The following is a 19091-nucleotide window of genomic DNA, read 5'->3' as shown; positions in this document are numbered from 1 at the left end:
CAAGGTAATATAGCCCCCAAAGACCCAACACACACACATTCCATGTCACCCTCATTAATTTGATAACCTACAACTACCCTACCTCTATACACCCACATGGTGTCCTATCAGTGAGCCTTGGAGGTTCAGCCTTGGCAACCCTTCCAAGGTCCGGGTACTTCTATATTTGTGGAGACTATTGAGCAGTGGGCAGAAGGGCGGGCCTGGCGCAATGGTGGAGTCTCTCCATTGGGCGCTGGAGGTCGCGGGTTTGAATCAGCCTCTCTGCAAAAAGCAGGGGTAAGGCTGCCTAGAAAGTCCCTTCCCCAGACCCCACAGTGTGGGAGCTTCGGCACTGGGTACGCCCTTTTATTGAGCAGTGGGCAGCAGGTTTGCCCAGCAGGTGAGGCTTTGGAAGATAAGCCTAGGCAGAAAACCTCTATTTTCTTCTCTGCTTTTCGTTTTTTATTTTTAATTTCCAGTGATGCTTTCATACCAAATTCGGAAGTCCAGCCTTCATAAAACACCACAAAACTCCATTAACCTGCAACTACGGATCTATTAGTTTCTGCCCATCAAAACCTAACACCACTCAAATCACTGCAGCCCCCCCCCCCCCAAAAAAAAGAGAGAGAGAGAGAGAACTTCATCCAACGCAACTTTCTAGTGCTAATTACCCCCACAATCCCGTTGTTAAAGACTCCTAGTTTTATTCAACCACATACCAGCCTTGCCACGGACGCCAATACCAGCCCAAAACAGTCCTAAGGTGTTCTCTAACCACCCCTAAGATTAGGGTTTCATATTCAGAAGTCAGATTTCATTAAAACTCACACCAACACTTCCCAATGGGCACGCACACTATTCTCTTAACATCCCGTCCCCATCCAACCATCGTAAATCCCAAACAGTGCTCTCCTACCTTGGCACCCGAAACCTAGTTGGTTCAGAAATTCGTTACGATCTTGGAAGGTTGGCCCTTAATTGAACCCTTCAATCCAAGGCTACACCGTTTCCCTTTTCTGTTCATTTTGTGTGCGTCTGGAGTAATCTGTAGTCCATGTTCAACAGTTAAAATAGATGTGAGTTAGATACCCAAGGCTGAGGTAGCCAATAACATGGCCTTCTTTCATCTTCCCTATCTCCTTTCTTTGCATTCAAACCCTATTAATCCTGTGCTATTGATGCTGCCGCAACCATTCTGAAGGACCATCGAAGGCTGCAACTGCTTCCAACCATCATCAAAACTGCTGTTGCTACTGCTGCACCAGTCAAGCAACCCTTCTGGTGTTCCTGCAAGATGTTTTCTGCTGCAACTATTAAAGCTTGACAACTTTGCTGCATTGGAGCATAGATCCAGCCGACTCAATCTCAATCCTGGCCCATGCCATTGCCTGGCTTGTTCCACAGCCATTACCATCTACTTTCTAATTCAGTCCATGACATATTTCATTCAACTCGTCAAAATCAGACCAAATTTCAGCCAGCTATCAGCTTCACCGGGTCTCCATCCAATCTAGGTTTGCATCCCAACAGGTGGCTGGTTACTCATGCAGAATCCTAGTTTCTCATTCGGAAACTGTTGCCGTATCTTTTGATTGCATCATTGCACTACCAGAATTTGGAAAAACTATCAGTGGTGTTTTAACTACAGTCCATATCATTCACTTGAAATCAGAGCAAGTTCTACAATCTGGTTGCCTAGAATATAACCTTCTAACTTCTGAACTAGTTTCTAATTTGACTTAGTGGCTGGATTTATTTACTGATTTTATTGGAGCTTGAATATCATAGTTGAGACTGTTACCTTTTGATATACAGTCTTACAACAAGTCCTCAAGCATTGCTTTATGTGGGAGGATTATTCAAATTGAGGCCTTTGAGTGCAGCAGTAAGGAGGAGCAACATGTCATTATATAGATAAAACACCATGTTTACCAAAGGTGACTTGGGAAGTAGTGAGAAGAGATATCAATGGACTGTACTTGAAAACAAACTTTACATTTAGTGTCAAAATGAGGAACAGAATATTTTAGCTGATGCCACTTAAATGAGAAACGGATTACTAGAGATGAGTTGAGTCAGGACTGCGATAAAATAGTACAATCAATAACCCATCCCTGCAGCCCTTCCATCTGTAACGATTTCTGCTTAGAAAGTCAATCCAGGCAATACACCTCCTATTTGGCAGAAAAATCTTCAGATTTGTATGTCGAGTTTGAAATCAAAGAGTTTCAACTGAATTTTCTGGCTAATCGTTAACCACAGTAAGCTACAATCAAACGTCCCTGCTCTCACATAAAGAGTTTATCAAAATCTAGATTCTAGTTTAAAAGCTTTTACTAGATATTCAACTTACAGTTTCAATTGCAGGTGCAAGTGTGCAACTACTGAATACTATTCATGGTAGAACTTACTATACTCATATTCAGATTAACTATATGGTTCTGCATTACCCTGATTGCTGAGATACAGGCTGCATGGCTTAAAGTTCAGTCTTAGCAATCACTAATTTCTGGAGGTGCTAGAATTCAGACGGAGTTACATTGAGAGCCTTTTCAAGTTTGAAATGCACCTGTTTCTTGTTCGATTTTCCTCCTTTGAACACCTTGAGGACCCATCAACCGCCTAAGGGATTCGTTGCTGAACTTCAGGGTAGCTACAAAGGAATAAGCAAACTTGTTTACTAATTCACACAGACAGATGTACAACTGTATATAAACAAATTTTAAATGAAAGAGAAGACCTCTACCTAATCGTGGGGAATTCTTATCATCTAGAGTGCGTGGTGTATTTATCTCACGCTCCATATGGTCCAGGATTTGAAGACGACCCTTTAATGCAACATCCAAACTCTCACAGATAATGTCCAAAGGAATTCCAGCAGGTTTTATATCCAACTGTATAGCAGTTATTCCTTTTCTTGTCCCAGCAATTTTGAAGTCCATATCGCCTAGATGATCTTCTAGACCCTACAGGAGCATGCAATTATTCATGTGGTCAATACACCCTTATCTTCATCAAATGAGACATACAAGTTCACACACAGAAAGAACAAAAAAATGAAAACCATGTGCCCATAGGGAAGTAAAATACTAGTCCTGAACTTCTAACCAAGCATAGTACACCAATTGATGCAGGAAGTATCTAGAAAAAATATTTACTAAGTATTTATACAGTATGAAAGGGTTCACAACTTAGAAAACAAAATGTTGAATGGAGCGGAATAATATTGTTGAGGCATTAATTTTTTGGAAGTTCCTACATTCTGGATCATCTCCAGCGTGCCTTGCATCTGTATGAGAACTGCATATAGATCATTACTTGATAGTAATTTTCTAGGAATTTGCTTCGAAAGCAAAAACTTTTGGGTCATTCATAAAAACTTACATTTTTTCTCCCTTGCTGAAATTTAACAATAACAATGCAAGAAAATCAAATTCTCACTAGATGTATTCAATTGATAGTTGTACAGTAGTTTGAGAGAGAAGACAATCAATACAATACCTGTTTGGTTCTACAATATTCAAAAATAAGTATCATTCAATTAGCAAACAACATGTGGCAGGGTACTTGGTTGAGTCGATAGAAGCATCATTGAATGCTAAAGGACAAGGGAAATTCAAAATGATTTTGTGAGCGTGCATGAGAGAGAGAGAGAGAGAGAGAGAGAGAGAGAGAGTCTGGGTGGGTGGGTGTGGCATGGGTGTCTATATTATGCAACCAGACACTTTTAAGTTTGGCTAAGACAACTTTCAAGATGGGTTAGTCCATCAGACTGAGAACACTGGTTTTTTCTATTTTGGAGCAATTTTCAACAAGGGTTCTCTTGGATTGCTGAACAACACTCAACAACCACAGAGTGGTGGCACCAATTCAGATGAATCTTGGCACTATAGCACAAAAATTCAAGAAGAATATCAAGGTTTTAAAAGTTAAAATTATGACCGCGAATTCCAGGGAAAGGAACTAGAAGCATTAAAAGACGGTATATCTAACATAGAACGCAATATGGAATGGGGGTATGGCATACAAATGGCTGTGTTTTTGGCCATAAGTCATAAACTAAGCAGGTTGATGGGCATTTAGATTTAACTCACTTTCGGACTCAAGGGTTTATTATGATCTAAACACAAAATCAAAACCAGCAATGGTGTAATCAAAGAGTTTGCCATTTATTAAAAGACCATTTTGCACAAACGATTGGTGAGCCTTGGGCCCTTGATACAACAGTGCAACCAGTTGGTTGAGGGTTCAAACTTAGAAGTAGCTTCTACTGCAAAACAGAGGGTAAGGCTGTATACAATTGCCCCACCAGACCCTGCAGCAGCAGGACCCTGGGCACTGGGATGCTACTTTTTATAGCAGAAACCAACCTAGTTACAAAATTGGCATAATAGAAATCTTACCAAAATATCTGTCAGTATGCGATAGTCCTTAATCATTCCAGTTGATGGGTCAACTTCACTAACAAGACCCACTGAAACACCAGCTACATGTTCTCTTACTGGAATACCAGCATCCATCAAAGCCATACTGCCTACAAGAGAATGACAGAGAATTCTAAGCTGAACTTCTCTATCACATACATCAATTACAGAAAATGGAAAACTATTGAAGCATGATAAGAAATGAAGCATGGAGAAGCAATAAGGAATATATAAAAGAAAAGGAAGATACAGATCCAATGGCTACTAAAGTCAATTATCGTTAGTTATAGCCACTAGACATGTTCTCAACATACTGGGTTCTGGCTGCTATAAATTTTTAACACCCAACAAGAGTCAAAAAAAATTCAGTACAAATGTTTCAACTTTCAACCAATTAAAAGCAAAATCCTAACAGGGCTCCTTGCATTCTTCGAAGATTGTTGTATGGAACAAAATGAAGAGTTTATATCTGATGACAGCTAGATCTTAACAAAGCAGCATAGAAGGATACCTCCACAGACACTCGCCATTGAAGTTGAGCCATCAGAAGCCATGACTTCTGAATTGACACGAACAGTATATGGGAAATCATCCTCAGGTGGTAATACAGCAAGCAACGCTTTCTCCGCAAGTGTGCCTAAAAGAAACCACACGAAGAAAAAAACCCACAAAAGCAGTCAAATATCTACTGGGAATTCGAGAAACAGCATAATGAGATAACAAACCAAATACAAGCTCCCTTCCACCAATAGCACCAAAAGCATAAACAACGAACCCAAAAAGTACACTCAATCATTATTCATTAATCGAGCTTTTAGTCAAGCATCTAACATCCAACACAGGCCAGGAATTGAATATTAAATTTTCACATTCCATGCTAATGGCCCTAAATTGTAGCTCAGTCAGACATGAATCTAAAAACAGAGTCCATAAAGCTGCACTCCAGGAAGACCACTACCGTAACTGGCAAGAAACAATCAACTGGGTATCGCACAAGGTCAGAATAGAAAACTTGACCCCCTTTGGTGACGTGCTGAAAAAAAAAAAGGGATTTTGCTTGGAAGCAGTGCCAACATGGCGCTGCTCAGGCAGCCGACGGCCCAGATTTAAATCTGGACTGTTAATTAATCCACATTTCCAGATTCAATCAAATTTTAACAATTTGCATGTGGATTAATTAAACGGTCCAGACTTAAATATGGACCAAGCAGTGAATCTGAGCCGTCGGCTACACCGAGCAGTGCCACGTCAGTACTACTCCCAAGCAAAATCCGGAAAAAAACATGGTTTGAGCACTAGGGGGGAGCCTTAGGGGCATACAGAATCCCATTTCTATTAAACGTATAATTATGGGATATCACCATTTCTTTTGAAAATAATTTTCATATTTTTTTAAGTTCTGACTTGTCAACAACTAAAGGAATTCACATCAGCTCATCAAAAGAAACTAATAGATGAATAATGTAGAAATTCCCTAACATCTAGTCATCAATTCCCAGCCTCAGAACTTTGGTACCAATAGCAACAAAACCTCTGTAAAGAAAGTGGAAAACACATCATATTTTTGGGGGGAATTTTGGTTCCTATTAAATCTTTGATGTATGACAGTAAGACATACCAATTCAATATAATATCTAATTCTTAAATAATAATCAGCAAAGACAACCTTGAAGTTGATAGAAGAACTACTCTTGTACTGATATCATGTAGGCTTCAATAATAGGATTGTAAAAGGGGGGAAGAAGAAGAAGAAAAGAAGAAAGAAGAGAAAGAACAAGAAAGGAGTGAAGAAAATAACTCTCACATCATGCTACTCTCTAACTTAACTTCATTCATTACAATTCTAGGTGCAGTAGACGTCTAGACCATTGAAGGCCACACTATGTAAAATGACAGACAAATTTGTAAACTCCCACGTCAAAAAAATCATTTGCATTTTGAAGAGAGCTTATTAAAACTATTCAACCACGTATAATAGCTGCTTGAGTTCAGCTTGTCCATTTCCAACATGTTTCAAAAATGCATGGTCATTAAGTTGCAATCTGCATACCAATAGTGAAGTAAGAAGTTGAGAAGTGGGAGTAAAGAGGTTCATCATGCTTCTTATTGTCTTGCAAGATGATAAAACAGTACTGTGGACAACAACGCTTCTCCTCTCCTTTGTAAACTCAATAAGTTAACCCTTTATTAGGGTGCAAGTTTAGCCCTAGTGGCCCTGTCCCTCCCTGAGCCCAAGCAGGGCCAGCTCACAAAATTTTGGCTCAGAGGGCGGGTTAGCTAAGAACATCCAGGGCTGGGATTGGGTATGGAAAAGCCCGCCCTGGCCCAGCCAACCCTGTTGCAGCCCTACCCTTTATAGAACTAGGAAAGTTTTATTCTTATAAAAACAATCACTGAAGACCATGAGACAATTAGCGTAGTGGTGCCTGTAGTTCATCACACCATAGAGGTATGACCAATTCCATGATAAATACCCCTAGCAATTACAAAACTAAAGTAAATCAAGTGAGCAGAATTCCTAAAATGTTTGGGAAAACAACTTTAACCATCAAAGAACTACCGATGTAATAAAATGATATCTAAAGAGTTTTACTGCCAGGTTTGGTGCTTCATAAATTGGTTTATTTTTTACTAATATTTATTTGGTATTAGTAACCAGTAAAAAACTCTAGAGAAAGTTTAAAAAAAAAAAAAAAAAAAAAAAAAAAAAAACATGCAAGGAAGGTGGAATATATAAACAGCTCAACAATGAATCAAATTTCCTATAGTCATGTAGCAAATGCACATAATACAAAATATTACATCCCTTTGCTCGTTGTTAAAGATTTAGGAGAATGATCACATAATTCTTTCATCATAGGATCATAAGCCTTGCTAGGTTGATTCAAATTCAACTTTGATTTCAAACGGTTTTAACAAATCACATTATAATGGAAAGAAACTTACCGTGTCCAACTTCACGCCTGTTCAAACCAACACGTTTCCCAACTTCATTTATGGAGAATGGTGGAAAACTATAGTGAAGCATAAAGCGTTTTGTTGATGGACCAACAAGAGAATCCAACCGTTGGGCATCTCCAGGCGACCCCAATGTCACAGTGCATAGAACCTGCACTTATTATTCTAAAAAGTTCAGTTTGGCATTGATGAAATGAAAATAAATTGCCCATCCAAATCAAATAGGATTGGTTTTCCACTAAGAAAAAAAGGGAAAATGTTTGTACCAACCTGGGTATCTCCACGAGAAAAGATCGAGGATCCATGCAATATTGGTAAATGACGAGATTCGCAGTATACAGGCCTAACTTCATCTAGGCGTCTACCATCAACTCTGAGTCCTTTCTCAATTATCCTTCGACGAACAACCTGAAAAATTAGAAACAAATGTTCATGCACATGCATGAATTTTGATTCCTTGAACTTTTACCAATAAATATGGCTCTAAGCATGCTAGATGGCAAAAAAAGGTGTCATGTAGCTGACCCCACTATGAAGGAAGAAGGTTTAATCATTTGGATTGAGTTGGGTTGAATTGGGTACAATATCTTGAACCTTCCTTCTGTTAGATGTTTGTGTTAGAATGTAGTAATGAGAAACCATAGACTACATCTTTTTCCTTTTTTTCTTTTTCTTTTTTTTTTTCTTTTTTTTTTGGGATAATTATTATTGCCCCCTTGTACTTTGATTTTATTTCTACTTTATCCCCTGTACTTTTTTAAATTACTATTCCAACCTTTAACTTTGTCTACAATTACTAATGCCCCCCTACCGTTAAGCTCCGTTAGTTTACTGATGATGTGGCATCTATATATTTTGTCAAAATCCCAAAAATAACCCTGCAATTATCTTTTTACTTATTTTCTCTTTTTTCAAGTTATAATACTACTCTTAATAGGAAAAAATTAACTTTAATTTCACTTTTCTTTTTTAGAAAGAAACCACCAAATAAAGGAAAGATGTGATTTTTTTTCTCTAAAAATAAATCACCAAATATAGGAAAGATGTAATTAAATAAAAATTAAAATAGAAACTAAAATGTTAAGAAATATCAAATTTAATTCAAAGCTGCAAATTGAAAATCACCTAATATATGCTGACCATTATGTATGTTACCAAATTTTCTATCAATTAGATCTTATATGCTAATTTGTTTGTAAAACTTCCATCATGGTGATTATGAAAAATTTAAGTGGAATGTGAATGTTTCAACAATCATAAGTATGTGGTCCCACAAAATCCAAAACTAATTCTAAAATATAAGATTTTAAGGATATAATTGACATGCAATATAGTTTCTATAAATGAGGGTAATGCCATATTTTTTACTTCTTAATTTTAAGGGCAAAATAGACATTTCATATTTAATGTTAACAGCAACTTAACACCATTAGAAGTGAGGGGGGCAATAGTAATTTCACAAAGAAGGGGGTTTGATTAGTAATAAAACCAAAGTATAAGGGGGCAATAGTAATTATACCCTTTTTTTTTTTTTTTTTTTTTTTTTTTGGGGGGGGGGGGGGGGGGGTGTGCGGGGGTGTGGTTGGGGGAGGGACTAACCCATTCACACAGAGCTGTTCTCACAAAGACAATCACGCACATCCCCACCATCAAATTAGGCTTATTTTAGAAAGTTAGGTTAGACATGTACTCGCCTACATAAATACTTCTTCATTCTGGGAGGAAAGGAGAAGAAATGAAGTAAGGAACAGATATGTTACATTGTTGGGGTCAGGGGGAGGTACTAACCTATTTACATAGAACCGTTCTCAGAAGTCAAAAAGACAATCACGCACATCCCCACCATCAAATTAGGCTTATTTTAGAGGGTTAGGTTAGACATGTAGGTGCCCACATAAATACTTCTTCATTTTGTGGACAAGGGAGAAGAAATGAAGTAAGGAACAAATATGTTATATATTTTTATTTCCTAAACATATATATATAAAAAACACATTTCTAGAATTATCGATTTCATTCTTTATTAAGTTTCTGACAGAAGAAAATGTAGGACTAACCCACCTACTATTTCTACTTGAAAAAAATACCAAAAGCCATTTTTCATGTTTCTATTCCAAGAAACACTTTAAAAGTGTTTGATAAAACTTGCTTCTAGAAATGTTTTTTACACCAAAACTTCAAAAGTTGTGAAAGTTCTATGTTTAATATGAGATGGAAAATGACCATCATAACCCTGTCACAACTTGATTAACTTAAATCCATGTGCCTTCGAATTTTGTTTCAAGAAACAGACAAAACAACCATTACTTGTTTCGTCAACTATTAGGCATGGATTTCAATTCTTTCCCTAAAGAAACCAGAAACAGAAAATGTTTATCAAACAGTTTTTTACCAAAGTTTCTGTTTTTCGAAGAAACACTAAAAACAGCTTCTGAGTGGGTTATCAAGTAAGTCCATACTTTGTATGAAACACAAACTTTAATCCAATTTTAATTAAGAATGTTTTATCTTTACTATGTTTTATCTTTACTACCAAGGCTACAGTTTTTTTCCAAAGCCACATAGAAGGGATACCTTCAGGTAAAAAATATAATAAAGTTTAAGTTTTACCTGAAATAATTTTAGCATGTACTTTTCTGGAAAAGTTAGAGCACAGAAAACAATCAAAATGCAAAAGTAATATCCAGCATATTACAGTAGACACGGTAGATAAACAACTTCAACAAGGAATCACAGTTAGATAACATTAAGATACAGATCGGAACTCACCTTTTTCCTCACTGTGTCAACTACCTTAGGGAGAAATTTTAAGCTCTCCTCATCACATTCTTCTTCAAGCACTCTTCTTACATCTTGTGTAATGTTATCTAAGGCTTCTCCACGTTCAAACTGTATACCCAGAACAGGAAAAATAAATAATACCATGAAGACACACGAATACATATCAATTGAAAAGCTTAGGGTTGTGCAACTGAAACGAAAGGATTGCACCTTTCCATAAGTCGGATCTGTAAAAACAGCTTCTATTGGCCCTTCTGCCAAGCTTCTGACTTTCTCAAGGGTTTTATCTGACACCATAGATAATTTATATTCCTTCTTACGCTTCCCTGCTTTTGCAGCCAATTTAATCTGAGGTTCCAGATATTTTATCGCCTGAAGGGCAAAACCGACAGTCTTAGCAACATTCAACATCACAAGAGGCAATAGAAACACCATATTAAGAATCTTATACACACCTCAGGATGGGCTAACCTTAATCCTGCTTCCAGATCTCTCTCAGAGATCTCACGGGCTTGTACATCTATCATTAAAGTTTTATCTCGCGTGCAGGCATATAACAAGTTGAGATCACTTACACTCATCTGCATCATATACCAAATAATTACAAAAATTAACACTGAAAAACACACGCACACACCTCTTATAGTTGTCATTGCAGCAAGGTGGTTCTACACAGTCAAGGCATGTTGCATAACATCACTTTTATACTTTTTGGGAGGGGAGTTAATGTAAAACATTAAACGTATGCCTTAAATTTAATTTTCACAGGTTTAGGTGAAAACCAATAAATTATTTGCCCATATACTCATAATAAATATGAAAGGGTATTCATATAAAACATAAATAATAAAATTTGGCCCTTTTAACCCCAGCAAATCCAGATTTAAAAATAAATAAATAAATCCCAAAAATTAGAGCTAACTTAGAAATAGTTCCAATGCATTATTAGCTGAACTCGCAAGCAAAAAGTTGTTTGAGGTGGCAATGGCATTGACATACAATGGAAGTATTAGAATTATACAGCTTGAAGGGGCGATTTGACCTAAATTGAAGGAGTTAAAAGAGTAGGGGAGATGCCCAGAATCACACAAGGAGGAGTAGGAGAAAAGACATGAATGTCATAAGATTAGTAAAACTGTGGCTCTGAATAGAGCTGATTGGAGAAAAAGGATCAAGTAAGCAACCCACTTTTGTTGGGATAGGCTCAATTCAGCGACAGGGAATTTACTTGGAAGTTTTCTTCTCGCTAATTTTTCTTCTTTTTCTTTTTTTTTCCCCCCATTGGTAAGGTTAAAAAGTTTTTTCAAACGGAAGAAAAGGAATACAAGAAACAAGAGAAGGTAGGAATTTCTTTATTTTCCTTCTTCATGATAACATTCTATATTTTTGACAATTTATCAAGGAACTAAATCAAATGGCATAATTAAGGCTCCCAAATGGATCAGGATTCAATAATGACAAAAAGACAACTCGCTTAGAATTGCCCTTAAAATCATTCCAACCACCATTTCAGCCAACATATGTTTGTCCATGTCATTGTCCCCTCCATTTAGGTTCCCAACAAAAGAACAAATACAGAGCTTCTTGTGATAAATAAAAAAGGACTAAAAGCTCATCAAAATAATTATCTTATCACCCTATCCATGCACATTACAAATATATGACATGTGGAAAAACAATCTGAATTATGAATGGCAACAATAGTACCATGCCCAAGAAAGAAATATAATTGTGTCCTCTCTTTTTTTTATTTGTTGACTTCCTTTATAAATCTTTTGCAGGATTCAAGAAGGCCCATTTAATATAAGCCCATCCAATCCAAAAGCACAAAAAGTAAGCATATGCTTCTCTCCAGTCTCCCACCCTTTGAGGGGGTGTCAAGAGGAAAAATTAGTATTGAAAAACCTAAAATAATGTTAACTTTTATTGAAACAAATAATAATGATGGTCATTAACAGTATTACCTCTTCCATGCTAGGGTTAATGATAAATTCCCCAAATACCCTCCCTATACGTATGACCCCAATGGGGCCATCCCAAGGGACATCTGATAGCATGAGAGCAGCAGACGTAGCATTAGCTGCCAACAAATCTGGATCTTGCTTCCCGTCAGATGAAAGTACACTTGCCATTACCTAAAAACAAAAAGGACAAACTCATCACCACATTGTTGGTAAACTAAAAACCACATGGATATCTTAACAATCTACTTCAAAGAGGAGCACCAGAAAACATAACTAGAGTTACTATCCTTATGAATAACCCCCCCCCCTTCCATTTTCCCTTTTCTCTTATCCCCATAAAAAGAAATTCCACAGACCCAAAAATGAAAAGAGATTTGGAATCAACACCATTGTTGAAACCCCAGCATGGACTACTTTTAAGTGAATAATACAAGTTGGCCACCTGCCAGTTGCTGTGTTCTTTGTTTGATAGAAAGAAAGTACATGCTTATTTATTCTGAACTCTGATATCATATGAATAATAGAGGAAGTACTCAGTTGCTTGAAAGGTTATGGATGCAACCATGAACATGGAAGATGGGTTTTTACTGAATGATCATTTAATCTGACTAAATGCAAACAGATAGCTTTAAGGCGAACAAATTCCATTTCCAGATAACTGGATTTCATAAAATTTACTCAACAGGATACTTTTCGATCATAAATCAAGAGTGATTACAAATACTAAACCTTCCAGCATATAAGTACATGCATAAGTATCACACAATGAGGCAACGTGCAAAGTAACAACAGACCTGGACTTCATGGTAAAAACCTGGAGGAAACAAGGGCCGTATAGGTCGGTCAATAATACGGCCACATAATAGCTCGCGTTCCTTAGGAGCACCCTCCCTTCGCATGAATGTGGTAGGAATCACACCTTGAGCGTATTGCTTCTCTTGATAATCAACCTTATGACAATCAATATATCAAGACCATACTCTGATCTACAAAAGCATATTTTCGTAACGGGAAAGAAAAAAAAAAGAAGGAATAAGAAAACGACTCATACAGTGAGTGGTAAGAAGTCTTTGGTTCCATCTCCCTTAGCAGAGGCAACAGTTGAGAGCACTTTAGTCTCTTCCATGCCCATAACAACCGCGCCATTCGCAAACCTAGCAATTTTCCCAGTTTCAAGAGTAATTAAGCGAGACCCAATTTCAAATTCTTCTGTAAACGTCTCCAGAACCTTTGTACCGGCAACAGGGGTTTCGGAATCAGATGATGAGATGAATCCAACACGACCACTGCAAATGCTGCGGAAGCCAAATCTTCTCCACGTCAGGAATGCGGGTACTGAAGAGAGAAGAGGGTTTCCTCTGCTACCTAGAGCTGCCATGGCGTGAAAGAGAAACGCTGCAGAGGGTTTAGGGCTTATGGGTTTTCAATATTTTAGCGCGGCAACAACGAGTTAACCCGATTTTTCAGCGAGGAAGAGTGTCTGATCGAATTCCGGAATTTTTACCAAAAATAGTTTATTGCTTGTGGGTCTCACTAAGACCACAAATTAATGTAGGGTTCTTTTAATGCAATATATTATGTGTGCCTTACCAGACTGACACCATTAGTCCAATAAGTATATTCAAATTTCAAAAGTTGAGGGATCAAAATGTCCCTTAAATTATATAATACGTTGTATTATTATAATTTTTGTTTATATATATATTTTTTTAACCATCAAATTAATATTCAATGATTAATTTAAAATTATATATTAACAAAATGTATTAATAACCTAAGGGGCACTTTGATCCTTTCACGTTTGAAACTTTAATATACTTAACATGTTAGTCTGTTTGGGATCCACACGTAATATATTATATTAAGGGGACCCAACATTAGTTTATCGTCCATTTAAGGGACCCACATATAAAAAACTCAAAAGAAAAAACGAAATAAACCAACTTTCTTTCTTTCTTTCTTTCCCTCTTTCTTTGTAACGTGCAAAATTATACATTGGTATGGTGATATTACATAATATAAAGGCGGGGCCTCATTCTTCACAAGATGGCGTCGGAAGAAAGGCGCTTTGCCTGAGGAAACCGATCAATTGCAAGGGAGTAATAAGAAGATCAAGTGAAGGAGGCCAATGAGGGTGGACGCAATGAATTCCCTACTCTCTGCAGATCATATGTGGATACCATGAGAAATTGAGGGACCCCCACTACCAACCAAATTGCATAAATTGCAGAAGAAGATGAATATGATAACGATGGGTTCTATCGGGATGATGACTCAGAGTGGAATATTGATAATGAAAACACATAAGAAAACAATGCTGCAAACGAAGACCAATATTGTCCAACCATTATTCTGACGAAGAAGGAGAAATAAAGGCTTCGCAAACCCTAGAAGTAGTCAATTATTATCAAACTAGTGGGGAAATCTACAGGGTATGCTTTCCTCTCCAAAAGGCTAGGGCTGTCATGGAAGCCAACAGGATCTATGGACCTAATCGACATTGGAACAACTACTTTATTGCAAAATTCAGGGCAAAATTAAGATGATTATAGGAAGGTATTGACTAAAGGACCATGGATCCTTTCAGATCACTACCTCTCCATTTGAAAGTGGAAACCTGATTTCAACCCATAAGAAGTTGAAGTAAAGAAGCTTGTTGTTTGGGTTGATTTCCCAAACATCTCAATAGAGTGAACAAAATTAAGAATGATGAAAATCTGAACCCGAACTTCCAATGATAGGGTTAAGTTTAAATCAAATCGACGAACATACTTTAATGAGAAGCCAAGGGATCCTTGACCATAACAAGGTACCCCTATGGAACCCATATCCAATGGTGGAGGATACAAGCTGACTTCAAACACAATAGGTGATGATGAGATGATTCTGGATAGGGAATATCCCCAGCATTCTTATGAAGGTCTTCGTTTGGAACTGCATGGAAGTTTATAAGCCAAACTGCATTGTTATTTTAGAACAAAAAATCAGTGGTGACCGTGCGGCAAAGGTCATCAACAAGATGAATGGGGTCTCCAGCTTTAGAAGTGATGTTGCAGGCCCTTCCAAAGGTATCTGGCGATGTCTTCTTGAATGAGACTGAAAGACCATAGTTAAAACAAAATCACAGAACTGCAAAATGAACACAGTGAGCCAATCAGAGGAATTAAAACATTACCAACTACTTCAAATTATCAAGTAACTCTGAAGGTTCTTACCAAGGTGGTTTTTATAGACGCACACAGGGGAACAACATTCTAGAGGCAGAATTGCAGGCTATTTATGAAGGAATGCACGTGGCAATTAGAGAAGGCTTTATACCTTTACAGGTGGAATTCGACTCTCATAAAGCAATTACTCTCCTGAAGCCTAATGGCCAAGTCCAAGGGAAGGTGTCTATGGTGATTTACGCAATCAAAAACTTACCAAGTTCATGTAGAAGTATACGATTTACTCATGCTTACAAAGAATCAAATATTGTTGCTGATTGGATGGCAAAGTGGCTAACTACTCTAGAAAGCCCCTTGCTAAACTTTTCGAACCCCCCTCTTGAAATTGCGGAGATCCTCTAAGCAAATAAAAGACAAGCAATTTAAGCTCTTAAGCCTTTTTTGGTTCTTTAATCCCGTTTGGTACTAGGAAAAAAAGAAAAGAAAAGAAAAGAAAAGAAAAGATAGGAGTTTTAACACGAGTTCGGATCTTCACCCTGTCGAGGGAGCACAGACTGCTCCCTGATGGCTTCTCAACCACACAAACACGTGGGCCCAACAGGTGAAAATTTGAAGTTTTTTTTTTAATTTGTTTCAAAAAGTGTTTTTCACCTGTGGGCCCCACGTACTTGTGTGGTTGGGAAGCCGTCGGGGAGCAGTTTGTGCTCCCCCGACGAGGTGAGGATCCAGACTCCTTCAACACTGGCCCCAAGGGGGTTTGAAATAAACCAAAGTTTCTTGGCTTTCAAAACTTTCCTTGCATTTTGTACGGATGATATTGTCATCATCGAAGAAAGTTTAGGTTTTTGAATTTAAACATGACACGGCTAGATTTCAACTCTACTTATTACCTAGGAATGTTAATGGGTTGGGCTGGATTGAGATAATCTAAACCAAAATCTATTGGGCCGGCGGAAAAAGGGGGGGGGGAAACGAAAAGGAAACCAACCAGGAGAGGTTGGTGCAAGCCCGGGGCGCCCCACCCCAGATTAAACCCACATATTGGGGGATTGGGGAAGGGGAAGAAAGGGGCCCCCCCATCCTCCAAACCTCTCCCCCCACCCCACACAGAGGACCACATGTTTCCCACCTTTCCACCCACCTGCAACAACGCCCTTGGGGATCTAAACATAGAACCCAAATCCCGTCCAACCCTATCCGGTCTTAAGAATCCCAAAGTTAAACCCAACTTGCCAAGGTTCTTTTAAGCTTCAATTGCCCTTATTTACCCTAATCAAGCCCTATTTTTTAATCAATTGAAAATAAAAACAACAAACATGGGTTGGTGACCCCCTAGGAGACTTAAACTCTCAATCTCATGCTCCTCCTGTTTTTACCAGGTAAAATCAATCTCTTACTACTAAAGTGTTGGATTTTACCAAATGAGTTAATCACTTGAGGTTAATTAGAAATTCAGTTAAATATAGTTATTAAAACTCAATTTGTATTTAGTTATAAATTTATTTAAACTAACATAGAGTTGGGTAGGATCAGCAGAGTTTGCGTTAGGGCTAAACCAAAACCCTACCCAACCTATTCAGGGCTAGTCATTTTTAATCAAAATACCATTTGGGTAGAAAAAGTTGGGTCGGGTTTAGGCCGTGCTCTAGGCGGGTTTGGCCGTTTTGAGCTGACAAGGTTTCATTGACACCCCCTACTATTACCCCATAACAAATCTATGACCAAGGTGCTAGACTCTGTAGCCATTTCTTCCGGGCGTCACTTATGGTTGGGATCTCTGATGTTCTGCTTACTTTGAATAAATTTCTTATAAAACAAAATAATAAGATTTGCGGTTGTACTTACAAAAGAATTATCATTTGGTTCCAAAATCTCTGCTTTCCCGCAGGGGAGCAAGAGACTATGGAGAGTAGAAAAAACACATCAAGAACACCCACATATGGAAATGAAACCCCGAACATTATCAATGATTTATTCAAATCTGGTATTGATATATACCTAATTCAGATACAGATCTCACTTCACTACTTGGAATCAAATGTTAATTTCATCATCTGAAAACTGATTTTGTTTTGGTTTCTTTGATTATGTGAACCATATGAAGGGTCTATGCATAAAGCCCATCAAAATTTAAATACCATCAAACCAAGGTCCAGTCAAGAAGGATGGAGAATCAACGGTTGGAAACCGTGAAGCTCAAGCTAAGTTTCAAGTTTAGTTTATATATTTTTCGGTAACTGTCAAGGGTCCTAAGAATGTGTTCCCAAGCTCCTCAAGTCTCACACCGAAAAGAAAATCTTCTCAAGTCTCACCTAAGAAATAAAATTGTTCAACCCATGATGATCGAGGCCTCTGACAATAATCTTCGAAAAAAGTGCTACTTTTCAATACCATTCATGTTTTTTCTACCCAAAAAAATATACAATTTATGCTTTCACAAACATGTTCTAACATGTTCATACGTCATCAATGATCCAAAGGATAGAAAGGAAAAGATACGAGTTTGGATTCTCTATCTATTACAATAGAGTACGTTGAATCATAATCCTTTTCACACATCAACGAAACCCATTGGAAGTTTTACTTTGATTCATTTTGTCAAAATTCAAAATTAGACCCTCTTTCTAATATATAGTAGAGAGATATGAGGGGAACATAGACCTCTTAGGTCGTAATCGAGGTGTGCATAAACGGACTTGGGCAAACCTCAAGTTTAAAGGAGAATTTCTTACCCTATTTATTTCCCTTAACTATACAAATTAAGTGACCATTAAAAGAAGATACTCAACGCCAATCTTTGGTCCAAATTCTGATTAATAACAGAATTTACAGTTCCCAAGACAGACTACGATTAGGAAATTAATTAATCAAGCAGGTTAAACTAATTAATGTTTATTAATTAACGTGCCATCGTACTGCTACCATCCATGCCTGTAAAGAGCTTCTTCTTGCTAGTACTAGCTTTCCCTGCAACTACATCAACAACTTCATTCCCATTCTTGCCGTCTCTGGTGGTTCTCTCTACCCTTTCACATGATGGGCAAATCGTCAAAGTTGCTGCCCTGGGAAGTTGGATATAGAATGGTGAAGAAGATTCAAGCTTCATTGAACGCAACTCTTGAAGTTCTTTCTTCAACCTCCGGTTCTCATCGCTTAAACTCTCACAATATTTCTTCAAAAACTCACGGTCCACTTCTGTTTGCTTCAACTTATTCCTGCACCAAGAAGATGCGAAGAAAGTAACAGAGGCTCAGCTTTATTCTAAATAAGCTAGCTTATATTTTGAAGATTTGATCAAAACCATACCTTGCTCTTCTGTTTTGAAACCAAACTTCAACTTGTCTTGGCCTTAAGTTCAATTTATTTGCCAAATCTTGTTTCTGGGTCTGTTTAAGAGCATTTGGATGACTAATTTCAATGCCTGCATGTAAAATTATTTTCAAAATATTTCAGAGAAGAGGATGGACTAAGTACCAAATTAAGAGTTGGGTGTTCTTTGAAGCTGTCTTCAAGCAAGGTGGATTGCTCCTTTGTGAGTCTCAGTTTCTTTCTTGTATTGTTACAGTTGCTTTCACTGTTGTTGCTGTTGCCTTCATCGTTGCCTTCATCAATCAATATCTTTGAGTTACAACCATCTGGCGAGTCACCATCATCATCATCATCATCATCATCCATGCAAACTTCTTTTGTGGGATTTGGAGGAAATAAGACATGAAAAAGAACAGGAGGTTTGGGTTTGGGTTGTTTGGGCTTATGTTGCTGCTGCTCATGAACAAGCCCCAGAGAGAGCCTTGTGTTGCATGTTTCACTGC

The 19091-nt window shown here is 37.8% G+C and overlaps 1 protein-coding gene across 1 annotated transcript in view; it reads right to left on the bottom strand.

Moving 5' to 3' along the window:
- The window catches only part of LOC149009629 (polyribonucleotide nucleotidyltransferase), a 30710-nt gene extending 17144 nt beyond the window's left edge, over nt 1-13566 (bottom strand). Inside the window, exons 1-12 of the mRNA XM_089161019.1 lie at nt 13164-13566; nt 12907-13062; nt 12113-12283; nt 10604-10729; nt 10359-10520; nt 10137-10256; nt 7638-7775; nt 7356-7518; nt 4921-5046; nt 4389-4519; nt 2732-2951; nt 2555-2638 (exon numbers count right to left, since the gene is read on the bottom strand). Of these exons, the coding sequence (XP_089017145.1) occupies nt 2555-2638; nt 2732-2951; nt 4389-4519; nt 4921-5046; nt 7356-7518; nt 7638-7775; nt 10137-10256; nt 10359-10520; nt 10604-10729; nt 12113-12283; nt 12907-13062; nt 13164-13490 (1924 nt within the window). The 5' untranslated portion in view covers nt 13491-13566. The remainder of the gene's footprint in view (nt 1-2554; nt 2639-2731; nt 2952-4388; nt 4520-4920; nt 5047-7355; nt 7519-7637; nt 7776-10136; nt 10257-10358; nt 10521-10603; nt 10730-12112; nt 12284-12906; nt 13063-13163) is intronic.
- Between the last annotated feature and the right edge of the window lie 5525 nt (nt 13567-19091).

This window comes from Hakea prostrata, chromosome 7, assembly GCF_041222555.1.
Source record: "Hakea prostrata isolate BN-2017 chromosome 7, UWA_Hpros_2, whole genome shotgun sequence".
Lineage (NCBI taxonomy): Eukaryota > Viridiplantae > Streptophyta > Magnoliopsida > Proteales > Proteaceae > Hakea > Hakea prostrata.
This window is presented reverse-complemented; position numbering and strand designations above follow the sequence as displayed.